The sequence below is a fragment of the Melanotaenia boesemani genome, chromosome 16, assembly GCF_017639745.1.
Source record: "Melanotaenia boesemani isolate fMelBoe1 chromosome 16, fMelBoe1.pri, whole genome shotgun sequence".
Lineage (NCBI taxonomy): Eukaryota > Metazoa > Chordata > Actinopteri > Atheriniformes > Melanotaeniidae > Melanotaenia > Melanotaenia boesemani.
This window is the reverse complement of record NC_055697.1, coordinates 3,201,720-3,223,433: the sequence shown is the minus strand read 5'-3', so window position 1 is coordinate 3,223,433 and position 21,714 is coordinate 3,201,720. Positions and strand designations below refer to the sequence as shown.

At 41.3% G+C, this 21,714-nt stretch overlaps 1 protein-coding gene across 4 annotated transcripts in view; it reads right to left on the bottom strand.

The window, feature by feature from the left end:
- Positions 1–21,714, bottom strand: part of ltbp1 (latent transforming growth factor beta binding protein 1) — a 216,987-nt gene that overhangs the window by 68,958 nt on the left and 126,315 nt on the right. For 3 of the 4 annotated variants that reach the window (XM_042010090.1, XM_042010092.1, XM_042010091.1), the window contains exons 10-11: positions 8,760–8,882; positions 1,175–1,342 (exon numbers count right to left, since the gene is read on the bottom strand). In XM_042010090.1, coding sequence (XP_041866024.1) covers positions 1,175–1,342; positions 8,760–8,882 — 291 coding nt within the window. The remainder of the gene's footprint in view (positions 1–1,174; positions 1,343–8,759; positions 8,883–21,714) is intronic. The other variant, XM_042010093.1, reaches the window with a different exon arrangement.

Here is a 21,714-nt window from a genome sequence, read left to right as displayed (position 1 = left end):
ACATTTAAATTTCAATGTCTTTAATGTTGAGATGAGCCTCAGATAAAAGACTCTGAGGTTTTGTAAATAGAATGTAAAGCAGCTGAATGAAAATGTGCTTGATCACAACCAGGTTTACTCTCATCTCTGGAACTTAGCATGCTGTTTTAGACCCGGTGCTAACGTGCTTTCCAGGTGATGCGTGCAGAACTGGATGGTGGACATGTTTCTCCACTTGAGATGAAAAAAAAAATATCAAATTACTGTAACTGGCTGATATTCCAGCAGGATGGATTATTCTAGAAATATGAACATCTGAAATGAAGTTAATAAAGCTTGCTAGTTAGCAAGTTAGCTAACTAGCCACTAAACTGAACTTAAAACTGATTATGGGTTGGAATTTTAGGTCCAAAAGGCACTATCCTGAAACCTGAGATAATTTGTTTGAGTGACAGGCAGAAAGTGTCCTGTAACTAGTAACTGTTTTTTCTCCCGTTCTTTGAATTTATTTATCAGTTTGTATTTTTATGTAATAAGCTATGCAGATAGCTTAACAGCTAGTCATATTTGGCTAGTGGCTATCCAGCTTACGTGCTAGCTAGCCATTCAGCCATAGGTGGCCAATTAAACTGAACTTAACTAATTTAATTTTCACTTTGAATTTATGGTAAAGGCTCTTTCCTTAACTCTGGAACACTGTATTTGAGTGAGAGGTGAGAAGTGTCCTGTAACGATGTCTTCTTTTTATTTATTTGATTGTGTGTGTATTTATTTAGCTATTTAGCTAGCATGTCCTATTTGACAAGTGGTTATCTAGCTTACTTGCTAGCTAGCCATGGTTTTCTCTTATGAAAGAGAATTAATATTAGACTTACTATGGTGATATTATAGGGTGCTGCAACTGTACAGGGTTTCACCAGACACAGTGGCTCTGAATGATAGTCTGAGGTTATTGTTTATTTGACAGGGATAGCATGTCTTCTGCAGCAACCTTTAAATTTCTTGAGGATTTCTACAGAGGGCACATCCCAGACTTTGAGCTGTATGAGAAACACTGAGGTTTGATAACTTGTTTTGGCTCTGGCCTGCAGTGTCAATGTCAAATTAAATTATTTTTGCTCCATGCAAGTGAGAGCTAAAACTATGGGGGAATAACTGAAACAGGATAAATGTCTGGTGAGGCTCGGAGCCTTACCTGTTCCTGGAGGGGGGCATTTGTCACAACGAGGACCCCAGGCTTTGCCCACACTGCAGCAGCACAGCTGTTTGCTCAGTTGGGCAGACACAGGGTGCAAACACTGCCTCCCTGAGCTGACCAAACGGAAGCAAGCCCCTTTTTCCTCCTGGACGGCAGGTGTATTGGCTGAAGAGGAGCGCAGGAGCAGAACAAAAAGGAGGAGGAGGTGGTGCAGGAAGTGGTAACCAAAGTGCAGGCGACACATACATAGGGGGAAGAGAGAAAGAAAGTAGAGAAATAAAGAGGTTCCCTTCACCAGAGCCCAGTTCCCCTCTGCCACAAATATAGATATATATATAAATTTAAGTCCAAGAACCAGACGCCAGAGCACATGAAAAGGACATTTTCTGATAATCTGAGCTAGCAAAGCTAAACACATGACATAATCACATTTAAACACAACAAAGGAAAGATGCTGAAGAAAACAAGACTAAATCTACATGTTCATGCACTACCAGCCAGGTGAAGGCATGCAGGGGAGTTTGGCTACGTTGCTCCTCTGTCTACTTCACTGGAAGTGGGTAAAATGATGACCTCCAAGGCAAACCAAGAAGAATACCTTATGTCAAATAATTTCCTGGTTAAAGTATTGTGAGACTTTTCAGCTGAACAGGAGCTGTCCTGCAGGATAATAGTTGGTATAAACCTTAGAGATCTAATACCTTTACTGCCAATTCACTGTGTGCGTGAAGCCTTTCTCTTTGTTACAATGAAATTTAAGTTAAGTTTAACACTGTAATCAGATCTTTAACCCTTGTACCCTCCTCAAATCTAGTACCCTCTGGTGACCTTTAAGGCCAAAAGTGTCCACGCACAAAAACAGCTATAAAATCACCAAACATCAAGATTTTTTCTGCTTTTCATTTTCATAAATCATTTAAGCAACTTCCGTGGTGCTCAAAAATACCAAACATTCAATCATTTAGAGATTTTTAACCATTTAAATACCAGTTTAATTGTTTGAGTTATTAATTATTAAAAAACAAAAATGTAAAGCATTAAATATTTTTTGTAAAATAAATATTACAAGGATGGGGCCTTGGTTGTGATAAGAGTCATGGATATGTCAAAGCTTTTCAAAGCTGGAAAATATTTAGAAAAATTGAACATTCCAGGCCAGATCTCTTCTGTTTAATCAATAAAAGATAATGTAAGTGAATTAATTATGATAGATACAAATACTAAGCTTTGAATAAAAGGAGTTTTTAAAAAAGAAAAAAGTCCTCTACAAAGAAAAAGATGAATCAGTGCATCTCGATCAATGCAGTGACAATCGTTTTATAAATACATGGCAATATAATTGAGTGGAACCAAGATAAATGTGTCCAGCCATACTGTTAAGGGATAAAAAAAAAGCTTCAACATTTAAAGTTCCCAGTAGATAAGTCTGAATCGATTTATCTTGTCCAGCTGTGGGTCACCTCATCATCATGAGGAGTAATGGTTGAGCAGGAAAGCAGCAGCTAGTGTGGATGTTTCCTGCAAAAACTGTGGGAAACTATCCCTGCTGCCTCTTGTCAGTCTGCCTTCTACACCATGGTGAGTGGATGCAGCCACTCCTGAGTAAATGGCAGATGTCAGGTCACTAGGAGCAAGGCAAAGTCACCATGAGGAAAATGAATTGGCTGTGCAGTCATACCTTGGGCCTGCTTTAGTTAAGAACAGCTGGGAAATCTCCCCCAGCAGGTCATAAACTCATTCAACCGTTGGGGTTCTTTCTCTGAGTCTAAACAGCATCTTTAACCCCGAACCACTCTATGTACACAGGAGGCAGGGTGTGAAATTCTTGTGCACACCGGTGGTCTTTTTTTACCGCCCCGCTGTGACGGGGTCAGAAGGCATGTCATAAAACTGAGTGTGTTTTTGCTCATTCAATTAGTTGTGCTGAGCTGAGCTGTGAGCAGCTGTGAGCGTTCAGTCACAGAAAACATGTTAAAGGTGTTTCTATCCGTGTTGCTGCACATCTGGATTCACGGCTCGCACAAACCCACGTTTTATCTTACTGCATCCCTGGGTCCAACCACAACTTTCACTATTTAATTTGATGATTCATGAATCTTTATTTACACCAGGAAGCATGAACAGGAAAGTAAACGTCTGTGCAAAGAGATCTTCCTATTAGGCTGCTAACATCAGCAAATTAGTGACACCAATCACAAAAGAACTATGATCAGGTTTCTTGTGCAGCCACGTTGCCAGACTGTTCTCACGGCTGCTGGACGTTACAGTAACTAATATTTCACATCTCCTCTGCAGAGTGCTTGGATTAATCAGTGGGAGTGATTAACAGACACTTGGCTGTCATTAGTCATGATATGAAAGACAACCATGACCTAATTCCATGTTTCAACCCATTTACATGTTATCCAGTAAAGTACGGCCGAAGCAGCGAACACATGTTAGATATGTCCAGGAAAGCTGATGGTCAGTTCAGCTGATTAAGACTGATCACTTTAACACCACCTTCCACACACACACAAACACAAAAAAAGAAAAACCAGACATTGTGTCAAATTTACATCAAAAGAGGATGCAATGAGTTTTAGATTACTTCAGCTTAATTTTAAATTGAGCAAAAAGCAGGAGAAAGCTAAAAGTTGTCCAATGGCTCAGTAAGAAATAGACTTATTCCAGGGTTCATAGAGAGGGTAACAGGTTTTATTTGCTGTTTAACAGCAATGTGGTGTCTTTTAAACATTTCTAGGAATTTTGGGGCTCATTCACACCAGCCTTTTTGATTCTAATCTGCTTCGTCTGGGTATTAAGAACGTGTAAACAAACTGATTCGGATCAAAGAAGCAGACTCGGTCCGCCTACAAACGCAGGTCTCGGTCCGCTTCAAGCAGATCACATACAGGAAGCAGATTTCAAAGCAACTACATTGTGGGTTCAGCACATTGCATCATGGGTAATCATACATGCATGTGCAATTATAGGCTGCTCTGGACGGGAGAAATGTCTCGCAGTCTGGTGTGAAAGAACTTAGTAAAGTTCTGATAGAAATCGGATCAACCCAAGAGTGCTAGGATCCATTTTACTCTGATGAAAACACAAGTTGTCCTGCATTAACTTATAACTGAACCGGTTTTCTTCTTTGTTGGTTGTCTTGGCTTCTCCTTCAGTTCTTGGTGCAGTGCTGCCTCTGGTGGAGAGAGGAACACGTTATTTAAACGGTCCGATTTGTTTAATCGTGCAGCGTGAATGCAAACTCGGTCCACAAGAATGTTGCACCCCCAACTGAACCGAGTCCCTAGTCCCAAGTTTAGAGGACTGTCCTGGCGTGAATGCATCCTGAAACTCCCCAAGATTTTTTCAGATATTTGTGACATTTCTTCCAAATCTGCTCACAAACTTCTCAGAGGGTCTACTAACTAACATTCGGCTGGCAAAGTTACAGCCATCTGCAAAAGGCTTTATTCCCTAATCGATAACAAACTGAAAGGTGCAATCAGAACTCCTTGGGAGATGGATCTTAAATTTAGTGTTTCAGATGGGATTAAATTCTCATGCACAGTTTGAGGCTGGCACTAGCTCTGCTGGCGTTAGCATGTTAACTGCTGCAGCCATCGGGACTCCTGCCAGAGCAGAACTCACCCTGACAGAACATGACGTGAGGACAACACTGAGGAGAGTGTTCTGCAGCAAGGCAACAAGACTGGATGGCAATCCTGGTCAGGTGATTAAGTCCGGTGTTGACCTGCCAGCTCCTGTCTTCACCACGGTGTTTAACCTTTCTCTGAGCTGGTCTGTGGTCCCTGCCTGCTTTAAAAGAGCATCATCATCATCATCATCCCTGTGCCGAAGCATGCCAGCCCTGAGGACTACTGCCTTGTGGCCCTCACCTCTGAGCTTATGGAATGCTTCAAGAGACTGGTCAGGGTCATCTGTGGCTCCCTCCCTGAGTCTCTTGACCCACTTCAGTTCCCTTACCGGCCAAACAGATCCATGGGCGACGCTGTCTCTAAGGTACTGCCCACCACCCTCACCCACCTGGACAAGCACAGGGGTGTCTGTAAGGATGCTGTTCATTGATTTTAGTTCAGCTTTCAACTCTATAGCCCCACCATGCTCCACTCCAAGCTGCTCAGCCTGGGTCTGAACTCCACCCTGTGTGCCTGGATCCTGGACTTCCTGTCAAACAGAACTCAGGTGGTGCAGGTGGGCAGGTACACCTCTAGCCCCTGGACCCTCACCACTGGATCTCCACAGGGCCACATACGTCATCGCGGTGTGCGAAGTACTGTCCCAATTCACAGAATTTGAAGGACCCTCCGAATCCACCCTTCGAATCCGCACTCCATTTGGCCTCAAACGAAGGCTGCTGGTGATGCATCCTTCATGGCCTCTTTTCTCCCACAATTCATTGCGCACAGGACGGTGGCGAATCAGCAACCTCAGAAGAGTTGTATTTAGTTTAAATAAGGTTTTATTTTAAAAAAAAGTAGTTTTTTTTAACTACACTCTAGTATATACGTTACAAAATCAAGTACATTTAAAGCATGTTTGTTAAATGTTGACATTAAAATTCGGTAATATTTGATATTCAGTTACTTTTAAGGGGTTAATGAAGTGTGTACCGGCTGGAAAACAACAGAGCCTCAAACCGTATTTTTTTTTTTTTTTTTTTTTTTTTACTGTCGGTGTTGCCGCTCCGTGTTCAGCGTCTACTGACGTTTCCTACGAGTAATTTCAGAGGTTTAAGTGATTCAACGTTCTGTGTTGTTGCTATGGGAAATTCTCGTAGACTAGGTTGGTTGTCCCATTTCACGAAGGTTAAGCAGACTTCGAAGTGTGTAGACTACGGAGGACACTCTGTAGCCTACGTAGTCTGCGCACTTCGAAGTGTGCAGACCCCGAATTGGGACACAGCTAGTGTCAGTCTGTGTATAACAGTACATCACTGCACAGTCATTGCACTGTGGCTTATTACATTTATTATATTTTGTAGTGTATTACTGTGTTGTTTTTTTACTGGTGGTATAAAAGGTGTGCAGAGCCTCGGTTGCATGTACAACTGCACTTCACTGTCATCTTGTATGTGCATGTGACAAATAAACAACTTGAAACTTAATCGAGTCTTCTCTTCTCTTCTCTTCTCTTCTTCTTCATCATTCTGCACTCGCTATTCCCTGCACATGTACAAACCCACATTAGCCCAGATAGATCCAGACCTGGACACCAGCCCTCTGGCCTCTTTAACCCTTAAAACTTGAGCTGTTTTTGACAATTTTTGGTCCACCTGTTTAGTGTTTTTCTTTTTATGTAAAACTGCATGTAAAAGCTGAACCCTTTTAATCTCAGTTTATTACTAACAGAACTTTGTAGAAATAACACACAGATCAACAGTGACCAAGTCTTTTCTCATCTCATCGTTCTCTCAAGTCTTGGCTTTCAGGAGAAAAAATATTGTTATTGAAACAAACACACAACAGAAACTATTTCCATGTTTCCACTTTTTCCTCATTTCCAGTTATTCCTGCTACTATTTACCTGCTATCCTCACTAAACCAACTCCAGCTCAGCTGCTTTGTGGCGCCACCGTGCTTCAGAAACGTCTTCTTGGCTTTATTCCAGCCATAGAGGAGCATTATTTTTCTTCTTTTCACACACACATAGAACTTTCTGCTCACTGGTTGATCTTTGGCTGCTCCTGATTGGACGTTACCATCAATCTAAGCTCTCTGATTGGTGGAAAGTCTGACAGGGAGTGGCTTCATCATCATGTCCAGGTCTAAATAGAGGTCTCTTAGCAACATAGTAGTGATGGTGATGTTTTTATGGTGAAATGTGATAAATCACCTAAAGGGTAGCTATCCATCACAGTTTACCCCACAGAGCTACCCACTACCGCTCCTGGGAAATTTTTGATAGAAAGGATAGTGCTAGGGAGCACTGACCATGTAGTGGTGTTTTAAGGGAAAAAGAGCAGCTGTTTTGGCTTGCACCCCTAACCACACAACACCTCTAAAACCAAAGCATAAAGGCTGAAAAGTCCATTTTAATTCCTTCAGGAAATAAACGTTTACAGTAAGGAAACCAGGGAATAGATCTGCCACTGAAGAAGTATCAGATCTATTGATGGAGAGGTGTTCAACACTTCTGACACTTCTACCTGGGAGCTGAGCTGGAACAAATCTGATCCTTGTAGGTTTTAACCCGGGCTCATGTTGACCAAGCCCTGACTTTATAGTCTGCCGCTCTCTGCCTGTCTTCAGAGGTCTCCACAGTATTCCAGTGCTTGGCTCAAAGAAGCCATAAATGTAACAGTAAACATCAAAAAGAAAAGAAAATTCCCTTTTGACTTTTATATTTACACTGTCTTTCCTCTCTGCTCCACTCTCCTCTGCTGCTTGGATAAATCTCACCGTTTTCTTCCCTCCGGCTGATTGATGTCTGTGTTTTGTCTGAGATGCTCTCCTGACTTCCTTTCCATATGTCAGACAAGAACGGCAAAATCTGCCCGCAATGTGTGTAAACTCACACAGACGGAGAAGTGAAGAAGTGGAGGGAGGGAAGGTTTCACCATTGCTGTTCCTCAAAGTCTAAAAGTTTGACATGTTGGTGCTTGTCATGAGAAAACCACACGCTTCATGGCATTTTCAGTGTCCATCTGTCCATCCATCTATCCATCCATCCATCCGTCCATCCATCCATCCATCCATCCATCCATCCATCCATCCGTACGTCCGTCCATCCATCTATCAGTATGTCCGTCCATCGTTCCATCCAACATCACTTTCTGCTCACTGGTTGATCTTTGGCTGCTCCTGATTGGACGTTACCGTCAATCTAAGCTCTCTGATTGGTGGAAAGTCTGACAGGAAGTGACTTCATCATCATGTCCAGGTCTAAATAGAGGTCTCTTAGCAACATAGTAGTGATAGTGATGTTTTTATGATGTAATAAGATAAATAATGATGTTATCATGGATCATTGTGGATTTACCAGATAGAGTCTCTGAATAAAACTACATTTAGTGGCTGTATTGTAAACCTCCTGGATGGGATAGAAATGCCTGGAAAACTTCCGTAAATCATCTAAAGGGTAGCTATCCATCACAGTTTACCCCACAGAGCTACACACTACCACTGCCAACATGTGCTGGTGATGATAGAAGAGGAAGCGTTTCTGGAGATTTGGTGGAGGTTTAAGGGTTAATGCTGAACAACATTTTCAGGTAGAATAAAATGTTTTTGTCCTGACGTCTTTTCAAAGGAAGGCAAAACATTACCAGACTCAGTTCTGCAGGTGTTCCAGTATGAATGCCGGTTGAGCTGCTGAGTCCCATTATCACATGAGATAAGATTACAGTTAATGCTGGAAGGAATCTGATTACACATCAAGGACCATGCTTTCATCCAGGCCTTCATATGCATACCAACAAACACATGTTGTAGCATTGTTAGCAGGGGTACAGGTGTCAGTGTACATTTCATATATCAAACTGTACATCAGCGAGCAACATGCACATGGAAAACAACACCTCACTGCTGGATGCTCTGAGTGGAGATGATGGTGAAAACTTTGAGAGTGGAGAACTTACAGATGCATGTGCTGAGTGTAGGGTCCGGGATGAAGCCAGGGTTACACATACACCTGTAGCTGCCCACCGTGTTCACACAGTTTCCATTAGGACACAGACCCTGCAGCTGGCACTCGTCTAAATCTGTCAATCAGAAGAAAGAAAAGGTCAGCAGTGTGAGCTTCAGCTTTAGCTTGCTACTAGCTGCTAGTATGACAAAAATTGATGCATGTTATCAGATTTTTCAGAGCAAAGTTGACCTTAATTTGTGGTGAGGAGAATAGTGAACAAAAGTAAAAAAGGAAAGCAGAAAAAAGCTTATTATGAGAAGAGAAGGAAATTATTTTTCCTCTCATTACTGCTTTTCCTGCTTCCCAAAGAACACACGCTGAAGTTTCTGCATGTCATTATTTTCTAGATATAAGGACCATTCTCTTTTAAAGTAGCTGATAAACTCAGGATCTTTAAGTAATGATGTATTAAATCTCCAGTTTCTAGTTGCTGGTTTATTGCTCTTACTTCTCAGAGTGAATGATACTGGTGCGTGATCACTAATGCTAATAGGATGGATTCTGATTTCTGACATGTCATTCATCAGCGAGCTGCTAGTTAAGAAATAATTTAATCTAGAATAGGAATGGTGAACTGAAGAGAAGAAGGTGTATTCTCTTAGTGTGTGATGGTGAGAGCGCCAAGCATCACAGAGACCAAAATCCTTCATGTACTGTTTCACAGTTTCTGAGGATTTCCAGACTCAATATCTTCCTGTAGTTCTATGTTTGTCAAATATAATGTTAAAATCACCTCCTATAATTAGTGTGTTATCTGAGTGACCATAGAGGTGAAGAGGAAGTGAAAGAAGGAGGATCATCAACATTTGGACCAGATATATTTGCAACAGATAACTTAACATTTTGAATAGATAATGTAACTGTTATAAATCTGCCTTCTGGATCTGTGATTGTGTTATTAATGTCAAAGTTTAACCTTTTATTAATAAGAGTTGCTACTCCTTTCTGCTTGAAATATAACTAGCTGAGTACGCATGTAGAAACTGGGTTGTTGGAAGATCTATTGTTGAGTTTAATAAATGAATTTCTTGAAGGAGGATGATGTCTGCTTAATTTTCTGCGTCCAATTGAAAATCTTTAACCTCTTTTCATCTGTACCAGCTCCACACACATTCCTAGTAACACACCTCAAAGTGTCCAACATCCGACAAATAAAAAGAGAGCTACATGCATATTACTGAAGCATGCGTGTGTGCGTCCCACTGCCTCTCCCCCTGCATGTGTGTCTGCCAGCTGAGTGTGTGACATAGGTGTGTGCATTAAATGTCTGCATGTGTGCTTACGCTGTTCCCTCATACATTGCGCATGTGCATTTGAATGAGTTATGCAAAGTGCTAATGTGTGCTAGCAAGCTGGGCCTGATATTCAAGCGTGTGCGTGTGCCGTGAGTCTCATTAATATAATCACATGTAGGATTACCGTTAACCGTGAAAGAGCGACAGTGCCAAAGGAAAAAAATAATTAAAATGCTCGAACATTTAATGAGGAGGCACTTTGGACTTGAGGATGAGTCGGACTCGGTAAGATATTTGTAAGCTAGTATCAGTATTAGCAGACAGAGACAACTCTGCCTGCATGAGTCTAGACTCAGGAATAAAAACTGGCTTTCATGTCCATTGTTAAAGGCGTATTTTAGCTTTAAAAGATTAACGTTACCTCTGTGTCTGACGAAAGCACCAGCACGACAACCCTCACCAGCTCAACACTAAACATGCGCATTTATGACATGAGGCCACTCTCTATGGATGGTCAACCCAGAGTACATCCTGCCATCCAGAACCCATTTCACCCAGTTGATGGACAAAAAACACATGAAACAGCATTCCTGAAGGTGGAGTGTTCGGTCATTTCATCACCAAAGATTGGCAAACGAAGATTTTCAGCCTCACCACCATGCCTCTGGAGGAGAGGCAGACTGCTGCCAACATCGTGACATGGATGGAGGAGGTGATGGGGAAATTTGACATGTTGCCAAACTAAATTAAAGCAGTTGTTCATGACAATGAGTCCAACATGGTGGCAGCAATGCGAATGCTGGAAGAAAAACATGATTGGGCTTCAGTCCCCTGCACTGGGAACATCCTCCAGCTGACAGTAATAGTGCCTTCAAAGATCCCTGCACCAGCAAAGCAGTTAGTGCTACAAGAAAGCTTGTGGAACACTTAAGGAGATGGGAGCTGGCCAATACTAAAGAAGAAACAACAACAAATGAACACTCCAGAGCAAGCTGATCCAGGATGTCAGTACGAGATGGAACTGTACCTACTACATGGTAGGGAGACTCCTGGAACGGTGCCAATCTGTCCCTGCAACTCTATCGGATCCTGAGGTAAATCTGCCAGATCAGCGGGTGCTGCTTGAGGAGCTGATGCAAGGATTGCAGCCTACTGAATGTGCTACCGTTTACCTCAGTGGACTGCTTCATGTCCTCCACGGCTAGTCAAAGGGCTGCAACGGTCCATCGAGCAAATCCGTTTTGAAACAAAAAAGCCTCTCTGTCTGGTGCAGAAAAAGGAGTAAAGGAACGATGGGGAATCTGAAAACCTCTCAGAGACCCAACCCACTTGTTCTTGCAGCTGCCGAAGACCCAGGAGTCAGAAAGTTTATGTGAGCTGAAGATGGCGCAAGGTTGAAAGCAACAGTTGAAGTTCTTATCAAAGAAGCAAAGGAGGAGACTGGAATACATGATGGCTGCAACCCTGAGCTGCAGCAGAGTGTCCAGGGGGAAAGTCGGCACTGAATAACCTGCTGACACCTGACACAGACAGTCTGAGTGAGGAAGAGGAGGAAACCCAGGAGGACCAAAAGATCCAAATGGTGAGACAGGAAATTCAGATGTTCTTCACAGAGCCAGCAATATCCAAAAAGGAAGACCCTCCAGATGGTGGAAGGAAAATGAGCGCCGTTTTCCCACAACGTCAACGCTGGCAAAATCTTTTCTGAGCATCCCTGCAGCATCTCCCCCGTTCGAACCAATCTTCCCCATCCGAGCCAATCTTCTCTGCAGCATCTCCCCCGTCTGAACCAGTCAGAGCTAGCCTGGCCCAAGACCACGAGGAGATGCTGGCATTCCTTAGCATGAATGAACCGTGATGGACACACCGTCATGTAGTTGTAACATTCAGCAGACGCTGTAGAGCACTGCATGTTCAGCACAAAATTCACTTTTTTATTAAAGGAAAACTCAAGTTTGTTTACGGTTTTCCTGCTGCTGATGTGCCTGTTCTTTGTTTTTTTTTTTAAAAAAAAAAAGGATGATCTTATTAATTCAATTAAAATGGTTTCCCTTCCCAGGTTTCTTTACCTCTGCCAGAATCTTCCTATATTCCTTACATCAGCCTTTTTTAAAGAGCTTGACTCCATTATTCTGTCTTTCATCTAGAATTGCAAAACTAATAGAATTTCAAAATCTCATTTACAAAAACCAAAATCACAGGGGGGCCTCGGCCTACCGATATTTAAAGACTATTACTGGGCTGCTAATGTCAGGACCCTGATGTTTTGGCAGAAAGGTACCTCGGACAAATTGGCCCCTGAGTCCCATTTGCGGTTAAAAATGGAGGCCAAATCTGTAATTCAATCTTCCCTTTCAGCATAACTGTTTTCCAAAATAGAAAACCTTGAGTTATGAAAAGTCAATGTTTTGTTGTGAGAAATTCTGAATCAGATAAAGAGAGCTCTGAACCTTCCAGCTACTTCTGTATACACACCAATTTGGATGAACCATTCCTTTATACCTTCGAAATTAGACAAAACCTTTCAGGTCTGGAGGGAGAATGGTCTCATTTTTATTCAACATCTGTACGAGAAAGGACAGTTTGCATCATTTGATGAATTGAAAGTAAAGTATAAATTGCCACACTTCCACTATTTTCGTTATCTACAAATTAGAGACTATGTTCGTTCTAAATTCTCTAATTTTCCGGCTCTCCCTAAAGAATAAATTTTTTGATCTTTTGAGAAACCTTCCTTACTCCAGGCACCTCATCTCTGCCTTTGTACGCTTATTCGATGGCTGTAACTTAATTGCTACAGATAAAACAAGGATGGCTTGGGGGAAAGAGTTGGGTATTGAGGTGCCAGAAGCTGTATGGAACAAAAGTTTGGCTATGGTATCATCTGCTTGGTCAACAGCAGGCATCAACTAATTCAGTTTAAGGTTATTCATCACCTGCATTATTTCAAACTTAGGCTGCACAAGATAGATCCCTCAGTTTCACCAATGTGTGATAGATGTAAGGTGACGGAGGACACTTTGTCTCATGCCTTTTGGTTTTGTCCAGCACTGACTGAATTTGGGACACGTTATTTGATTGGTACTTCAAGGCTTACAAGATAACCTTTCAACCGGATGCTGAACTCATCATTTTCTGCTGCTCACAGACTACAACAAACCTATCTAAACAGAGGCAACAGCCTCTGATGCTGGAGATTATTGTCGCCAAAAGACTCATTTTGATGGACTGGAAATTTACTTCCCCCTTCTTTTCAGAGATGGTTAACTGATATGACTTTAGTCATACAAATTGAAAGACTCAGACTCACAAGAATGAATCTACTAGAAAAACTTTTGGTTATTTGGGATCCATTTCTTGCTTACCTAGATACAGTTAGTGCAAAATAGAATACCACCTGGCCACTCCTTCAGGATCTGTTTAACATGGAAGTGTGCATATTCTGTTGCGACTGGTAGCTTTAATGATTTTAATTTCTTTTTGGTTGTCTTTTTGAGCCTGATTGGTGTACTTGTTTGTTTATGTATGTGAAAATGGCTAAATAAAATACTAAAACAAAAAAAAAAAAAAGAACGGTCATTAGTTGCAGCCCTAATATAAACATGTGTGTATCCACAGAAAGTCCAGAACCTCAGCTAATGTTACACCTGCACCAGGCCCTGCCACGGACACACCCACACCTGCCACGTATCACAGCAGTCAATCCCCAGAATACTAATCAGTCACACCTGCAATCAATCTGATCACTGGGCTTTCTATACGCCAACGCCACATCCACTCCTTGTCGGACCTCGTCTCAACTTTTTGGACTTTCTTCATCTCCCCTTCCCAGTCCCGACTCACCTGGCTGATCACCAGCCTCCAGTGTTTGCTCCTTGGCTACTCGGTGTCATAAGCTCTGTGTTGTGATCAGTGACTGTAATAAATCCTTGTTTTAACACTGATCTGTCTCTATGAGGTCCTTCGTAACAGCTAACAGCTCAGTAAAACCATTTCTATGTCCACTACACAAAGTCCAAAAACATTTGTAAATACAGCTGATGTCTCCCCATGAACACGGACAAACGGCTCCTCCTTCTTAAGTTCCAGACAGAAAACATCTCTTCATGTTAATAAAGTCGCTCTCTCCTGATTTCATGAGAGGCACCGCTGCAGCAGGACCCGACATGGAGGAAGAGACTTGGACTGGTAGCTCAGTGAGTAAGTCATCCGACTTTCCTTAGGTCTTTAGGCAAGACCCTCTACTGCCTACCTCATATGATAAGAGATAAGGGAGATAAGGGAACACGAGACATGCTGGCTCAGAAGTTGCCCGGTCAAACAAGGTCTGCGTCAGGTGCTGAGTAACCAGAGCACCCTGGCGAGAAGTGGGCTACTGGAACAAGACGGAAATGGACGAGAGGCGAGAAATAGGCTCTGTTGGAATGCTGCTACTCCAGTAACCCTTGTCAGAGGGGTTACATGCAGAGAATGTGGGAAATATGGAATCTTCGAAACCCACAATCAACACTCACTGCCAAACAACTAGTAGTTCAACGTTCCAACATCCACAGATGGAAACTGCTATCACAACTTGAGATTGACGAGGTACAACACAAATGCTACAGCAAGGGGGAGCCAGGACGCCAGGTTGGGGGGAGTTAACAACAACTCCCCATCCAGAGATTGGGTACGAAGCCCCAATAAGCACAATCACGCTGAGCAAGGCAGTGACTGACCTAAGAGATAAGAAAATGAACATCAGGCAACCTTGTCGCCAATTACAGAAGCTGAGTGGAGCACCATCAGATGTGAATGCAGCTTTGAGAACGATTCCTACAATGACCATCACAGAAACCAATGAGCTGATCTACATCTCAGCAGCAGTGATCCTTGAGGTGCTTGGCTATCAACCAAAGAGCAACCATAAAGATACATATCCACCATCAATAAAACTGAAAAGTGTCTATAAAAATTGAATTAAACTAAACGGTATTGAACAGATAAGGAGCAGACATGAAGCAAATTTCTGAACCACAATTTCTCCTCAGGACATATCAAATTATGGATTCTGTGTGAATACGTTATAGAATTTAACATAAATATAATTCATGTGTAATTAGATTTAAGGTGAAACATTCATATTTTATACAAGCAAACAGAACAAACTTTAAAGGATGAATGTGATATTTTCAGTATCGATAAACTGGTCACTGAAAATGTAATAACCAAAATAAAATGGTAGAATATCGTTAGGATCTATACTGAAAGCCTCAAAGTTAGAGGAGTGAACGGCTGCTTTGGACTTTGTTGTGAAATTTGTTTTTAGAACAACCAGCTCAGATTTCAGATGTGTGAAAAAGGGGGGAAAATAAACAACAAAGCAACCAGTTATGAGCCAGCTCACAGTCCTCCACAACTCCACAGTATTTTGGTCTTTTTAAACATGTTTTTCTTCTTGTTGTTACTTCACACCCTGCTCCACGGTCAGCGTTGCCTGCAGGCGGCTGCTGACCGAGGCTGCAGACGTCCGTTACGCCGCGCAGCACTGAAAGCTTATGGGAAATGCAACGGTATGCATGCTGACACCACCAAACTTCACATGCACCAACATAAAGCATGGGAAAAAGTTCAGTGTACTTATTTAAAACCTAAATGTTGACCATGTCTGTAGGGCCAGCTCCGCTTACTGTCCATGTTTTCATCCATAACTGTGATACATGCCAGCTTTCATAACCAGGACTTGGACCAGGACTCAGACTCTGACTCATGTCTATATCCACCATGACATCCCCTTTATGAGGAGCACAAGCATTTCATTCAGGGTGTTTTTATGGATCGCTGACAGTCTGCTTGGTTGGTCTTCAATAGTGATGTAAGCAGTTACCAAAACCTAAAAACATCTTATTACTGCACAAAGACTAAAGGGATGGAATGAAAAAGGGTTGTATACTGTGAGCAGCCAAGTACAGATTTCTGCATCTCTGGTCCAGACCAACCCAACCTGCCTGAACCGACCTCCACACAGATTAATACCTAACACAGTTACATACTGTAAAGACGTGATGTTACAACCGCGCTGCTCTGCCTGTTGAAGGAGTAGGTAATGAACGATGGCCATAAATAGTCAGCGAAAGCCTGTTAGTTAGAAGCATAATATCAGATATTAAATATAAAGATTCCTCTGTTTCTATATTTCTTTTTATTTAACCTTTTATTTAATTTTCTTTCTACCTCCTGTCTGAAATTACATCCCCAAAATAAATGAAGTAGCCTACATCTTCCCAACTACCAGGGCTGTATAATCTTGTTCTCTACAGAAAGCTGAGACATGTGAGATTAGAATCAAGATTATTGTGTCAGGGTAAATTCACCTGGAACACAGGTTTATTTACAGTGCAGAAATTTAGTTTATGCAGTGGCTAGTAGCACAGCTGGACTTTTATACATGGGGGGTCCAGAGGGTGGACAAGACTTTATCATGGGGGTAGTATAGTAATAAAGGAAATGATTGTGTTCCTCTGTCCAACACTGCTCTGATAACTGTGGTCACATTAGAGAGACATCTTTACATTAGTAATCTAAATTACCAAGTGGAAATATTTACAAGTGTATAAAACTTCATAGAAAGTAAACTGGCTGTTCTGGGATCAGAATGTGGAGCTTGATGTGGTAGTAGCTCCAATGTGAAAATCCTGACTAACTGAGTTGACGTATAGTCCCTAAATACAGTCACTGGAAACCAAATAAGACCTGGTTTACCGACATTATTGTTAAACTAATCTAGTGCTAGCATGAACTATTAACTGCTATATAGCTCCGTGCTAACAAAGGGTAATATCCTTACATAACATTAGTAGTTGTACTGCACAGGTACAACTACTAATGTTAGGAATGTGCAGCCATGTTAATATTTTTAAAGGATGGATAATTACTTTAAAATTTACTTTAAACTGGTGTTGTGATACTAGTGTAGTGATACTAGTGTAGTGAAACTGGTGTATTGATACTAGTATAGTGATACTGGTGTAGCGATACTAGTGTATTGATACTGGTGTAGTGATACTGGTGTAGTAATAGTAGTGCAGCAAAACTGGTTTACTGATACTAGTATAGTGATACTGGTGTATTGATACTAGTATAGTGATACTGGTGTAGCGATACTAGTGTATTGATACTGGTGTAGTGATACTGGTGTAGTAATAGTAGTGTAGCAAAACTGGTTTAGTGATACTAGTATAGTGATACTGGTGTAGTGATTCTAGAGTAGTGATACTGTTGTATTGATACTGGTGTAGTGATACTGGTGTAGTGATACTGGTGTAGTGATTCTAGTGTAGTGATACTGTTGTATTGATACTGGTGTAGTGATACTACTGGTGTAGTGATACTGTTGTATTGATACTGGTGTAGTGATACTGGTGTAGTGATTCTAGAGTAGTGATACTGTTGTATTGATACTGGTGTAGTGATACTGGTGTAGTGATACTGGTGTAGTGATTCTAGTGTAGTGATACTGTTGTATTGATACTGGTGTAGTGATTCTAGTGTAGTGATACTGTTGTATTGATACTGGTGTAGTGATACTACTGGTGTAGTGATACTGTTGTATTGATACTAGTATAGTGATACTGGTGTAGCGATACTAGTGTATTGATACTGGTGTAGTGATACTGGTGTAGTAATAGTAGTGTAGCAAAACTGGTTTAGTGATACTAGTATAGTGATATTGGCGTAGTGATACTACTGGTGTAGTGATACTGGTGTAGTGATAATACTGGTGTAGTGATACTACTGGTGTAGTGATACTGGTGTAGTGATACTGGTGTAATGGTACTACTAGTGTAGTGATACTGGTGTAGTCATACTGGTGTAGTGATACTAGTGTAGTGATACTACTGGTGTAGTGATACTGTTGTAGTGATACTGTTGTATTGATACTGGTGTAGTGATACTACTGTTGTAGTGATACTGATGTAGTGATATTGGCGTAGTGATACTACTGGTGTAGTGATACTGGTGTAGTGATAATACTGGTGTAGTGATACTACTGGTGTAGTGATACTGGTGTAGTGATACTGGTGTAATGGTACTACTAGTGTAGTGATACTGGTGTAGTCATACTGGTGTAGTGATACTAGTGTAGTGATACTAGTGTAGTGATACTGGTTTAGTGATACTGGTGTAATGGTACTACTAGTGTAGTGATACTGGTGTAGTGATACTGGTGTAGTGATACTGGTGTAGTGATACTAGTGTAGTGATACTGGTTTAGTGATACTGGTCTGCAGGCCTGGAAAGAAGTTTCGGTCCTTCTCCTCCAGTGTCCTGTCAATCACCGTGTTCAATAATGGTACGTCCCAGTTGTCTCGGAATTCCGAGCGGTCCAGAATATGTGACGGCATTACCAGAAAATCCTCGGAATTTCAGGTTCTGAGGAGAACTGGAAAGCACCATGGGTCAGTTGTTCAAACATAATCTGATCAGATTTCGGTTATCGGATAGGATCAAATCTTGAAAATCGGTTGTTCAACAGGGAAATCCGGATCCCGAAACCGATTTGATCACATAATCCAATCCTGGTTGTTGTTAAAACCCTCAGTTGGGTTGTTCAAAATTTTTGAGTAGAATCCAGATAACTTTGATCCAAAACAACAGGATAATCCTGATCCCAACAAAGGGTAGGATTACAAGGCAGATTTCAAGAGGAAGCTGTGGTAAAACCTCAGATTTGGACAAATAATAGTATCAGTGCATATGCTAATATTAATATGTTGCACCTGACTCGTTTAATCGTTATAGGGATAAAGGGGTTAAATAGGAGAGGCTCCTATTAAGCCTTTTTGCATAGTAAAGCAATAATAAAAACAACAACCATCTCTTCTACCTGTTCTTCACATGGCAGGCAGCGCACATTGTTTTACATGCTGGAAATCCGGATTTGGTGATCTAATCCTATTTTGCTTTGAACAACTGAGGTAAAAATAAGCTGGATTACGTGATCGGCATCCCATAAAATCGAATTCCCAAATCCGGATAGCTTTTATCTGGAATAACATTTTTGGGCAACCGGCCAATGAGATTTTAGACCCTCCAGCTCCGCCTCTGGTAATAACTCCAAAAAAAAGTTCATCATCATCTGATTAGCTAAATGACTGTAAAGCTGGACCTCATGTAACAGCTGATTTCTTCATATACATATATATATATATATATATATATATATATATATATATATATATATACATATATATATATATATATATTGACTCTCATATGTGTAAACACATAACTCAAGTTATAAAAATGCCTTACATCCAAAATACACCAGATATACATGTTCTTCATTAAACTTTACCCAAAAGCGTGCTTTGAATATGTGGAATGCTAAAAGGCAAAAAAATAAGAAGCAGCTAGATAATCAGAAATTGAAAAGATTCACTATAAAAAATTAACAAACACACGCAAGTCCCACGTCAACAAACTGCACACCCAAGTGGACAAACTGCTGCTTCAAGAGTGAAGAAAGGATGAAGGCTGGAAGAAAAACCTCCATAATAAGAAGTGAGACGAACAGGATGTGGTGGATTACGGAGAAATCCAGCTCCCCTGAGAGGACGGCCAAGATAAAAACGAAATACTCCCTCTCCTTCCAGTCTGGATCAACAGCAGGTCCTCTCAGATCTGATGTGGATCACATGATACAGCACCGGCTGACCTCAGACAAACAACATTCCTCCTACATTTAATTAGATCCCAAGATCTCCATCACCAATGATGAAAATATATAATGTAGAATTTGATGATAACAAACTCAAAAAAAGAGCTGGTGTGGAGGCGAACAGGTGTACAAGACGCAACAGAAAATGTTTTAAAATGCACTGCTGCTAGCAGATTAACACTAGAAGTCCCAGAGAGGGGTCAATTGACCTTTCTACCTTTACAACCCAGAGATGGGTCGATTGACCAGTAGGATTTTAGCTAAAATCCTGTCTTAAGCTGCGAACAGCTTCTTTTGTTTGTAGACGAGTCAATTACTGGCACACCCCAGGAGGGCGCATACTTAGGGGAGACACTGTAGACTCTTGAAACTGGACTGTCAACTTTTGCCCAAAGCTTGGCTTGAGACACTGCTTGGTCCCCTGAGTATGAGATTGGAGTAGACCTCAAACAGATTCAGAAAGGTTTTCCTGCATTCTAGTATATTTCAAATAATTAAAAATATATTTGATATGATATATGATATATACCTCCTCGACACATTTGTGTGCTTTTAGAAGAAAAAAAAAAAGATAATCATTGTGGGCCTTCAATAAAAAAGCAAACAATTTAGAATGATATGACAAAATGATGAATTCATATTTTTTTAAAAAATCACTTTAAAAGGTCCAGCTCTCCTCTTTTCATACAAATGAAAAAATACAAATTTTTCAGAATTTTTTACCAATTTTTCAAACTTTCTAACCCAATGTTCATATGTCCAAAAAGCCCAAGCAATGAACAATTTTGAATATTTAAAATGAACATTTTTTGATTGTGGTGGTACAGGCAGGGTCTGTGAGTAAAATGTCCAGAAGCATTAGTGTCTAAGTCAAGAGGGCATAAATGTCAACATGACAAAGATATAAAAGAACAACTGTGAATTTTTTCCAATGCTTTTTATTTTTGTCATAAAAAAAAACAACAAAACAGTTAAAATAATGCAAGTAATGAAACAATTTCACAAATATTTACACAAGGCTACAGTGGCATGCCCTTGTGTGAATGGCTTTTCTGCTCTTTCAGCAGTCCGTCTGTGCTAAGTCCAAACATGCTTGGCACTTCCATGGTATCTCCATCCTGCATTTGCCACATGTGTATTTGTAGCAGTCAACACATCTTACAGTTGCGCAATTGTTCTTGCATCGATGGTTGACCTGACATTTTGCCCTTTTCCCAGGGCTAGGTGTGGGAGGTTGCTGCTGAAGCAGTTGCTCCTTATGTGCCTTCTTCTGACTCACATGAGAGTTGGCCAACTCTTTCGCGAGCTCAACCAGGAAGTCCACTCTTCTCTCCTGCACTCCGGTGCATTCCTTATGAAGAACATGAGCGTTCCGTGCCGCCATGTCGATCATGTTGTAGAACACGGCGACTGGCCATCTCCGTGTTCCTGCACGCACGCTGTACTCCCGCACCATCTGGTCCATCACATCCACACCACACTTTGTGGTGTTGTATTGTGTGACAGTGTTTGGCTTCCTTTTGGTGGTATTCTCAGTCTCAACCACATTGTGCATGCTGCTGAGAAGATAGACAGTCTTTTTCCGTTTCGGCGCATATACTGTGAGTGTTGCACCAGTGGTGGAAAACACTCGAGTGGTGAATTTAGTGTGGTCCTTCAGTCTAGTTGACTGAGGAATTTCCCGGCGAATCTTGTTGACTGTGCCAAGGATGGTGGTTTTCCGGCTAAGCAGTCGTTGCGCAAGGGACAGCGATGTAAAAAAATTGTCTGTTGTTACAGTTCTGCCCTTATCCATGAACGGCTCCATCAGCCTCATCACTACACTCTCAGAGAGTCTCTCTCCACTGGGACGACTGGGGTCCTTGCCAAGATATGGCAGGATATTGCAAATGTACTTTGATTTCAAGTCACAAGCCAGCCAAAACTTAATGCCAAATTTGTCCGGTTTTGTTGCAATGTACTGCAGAAAA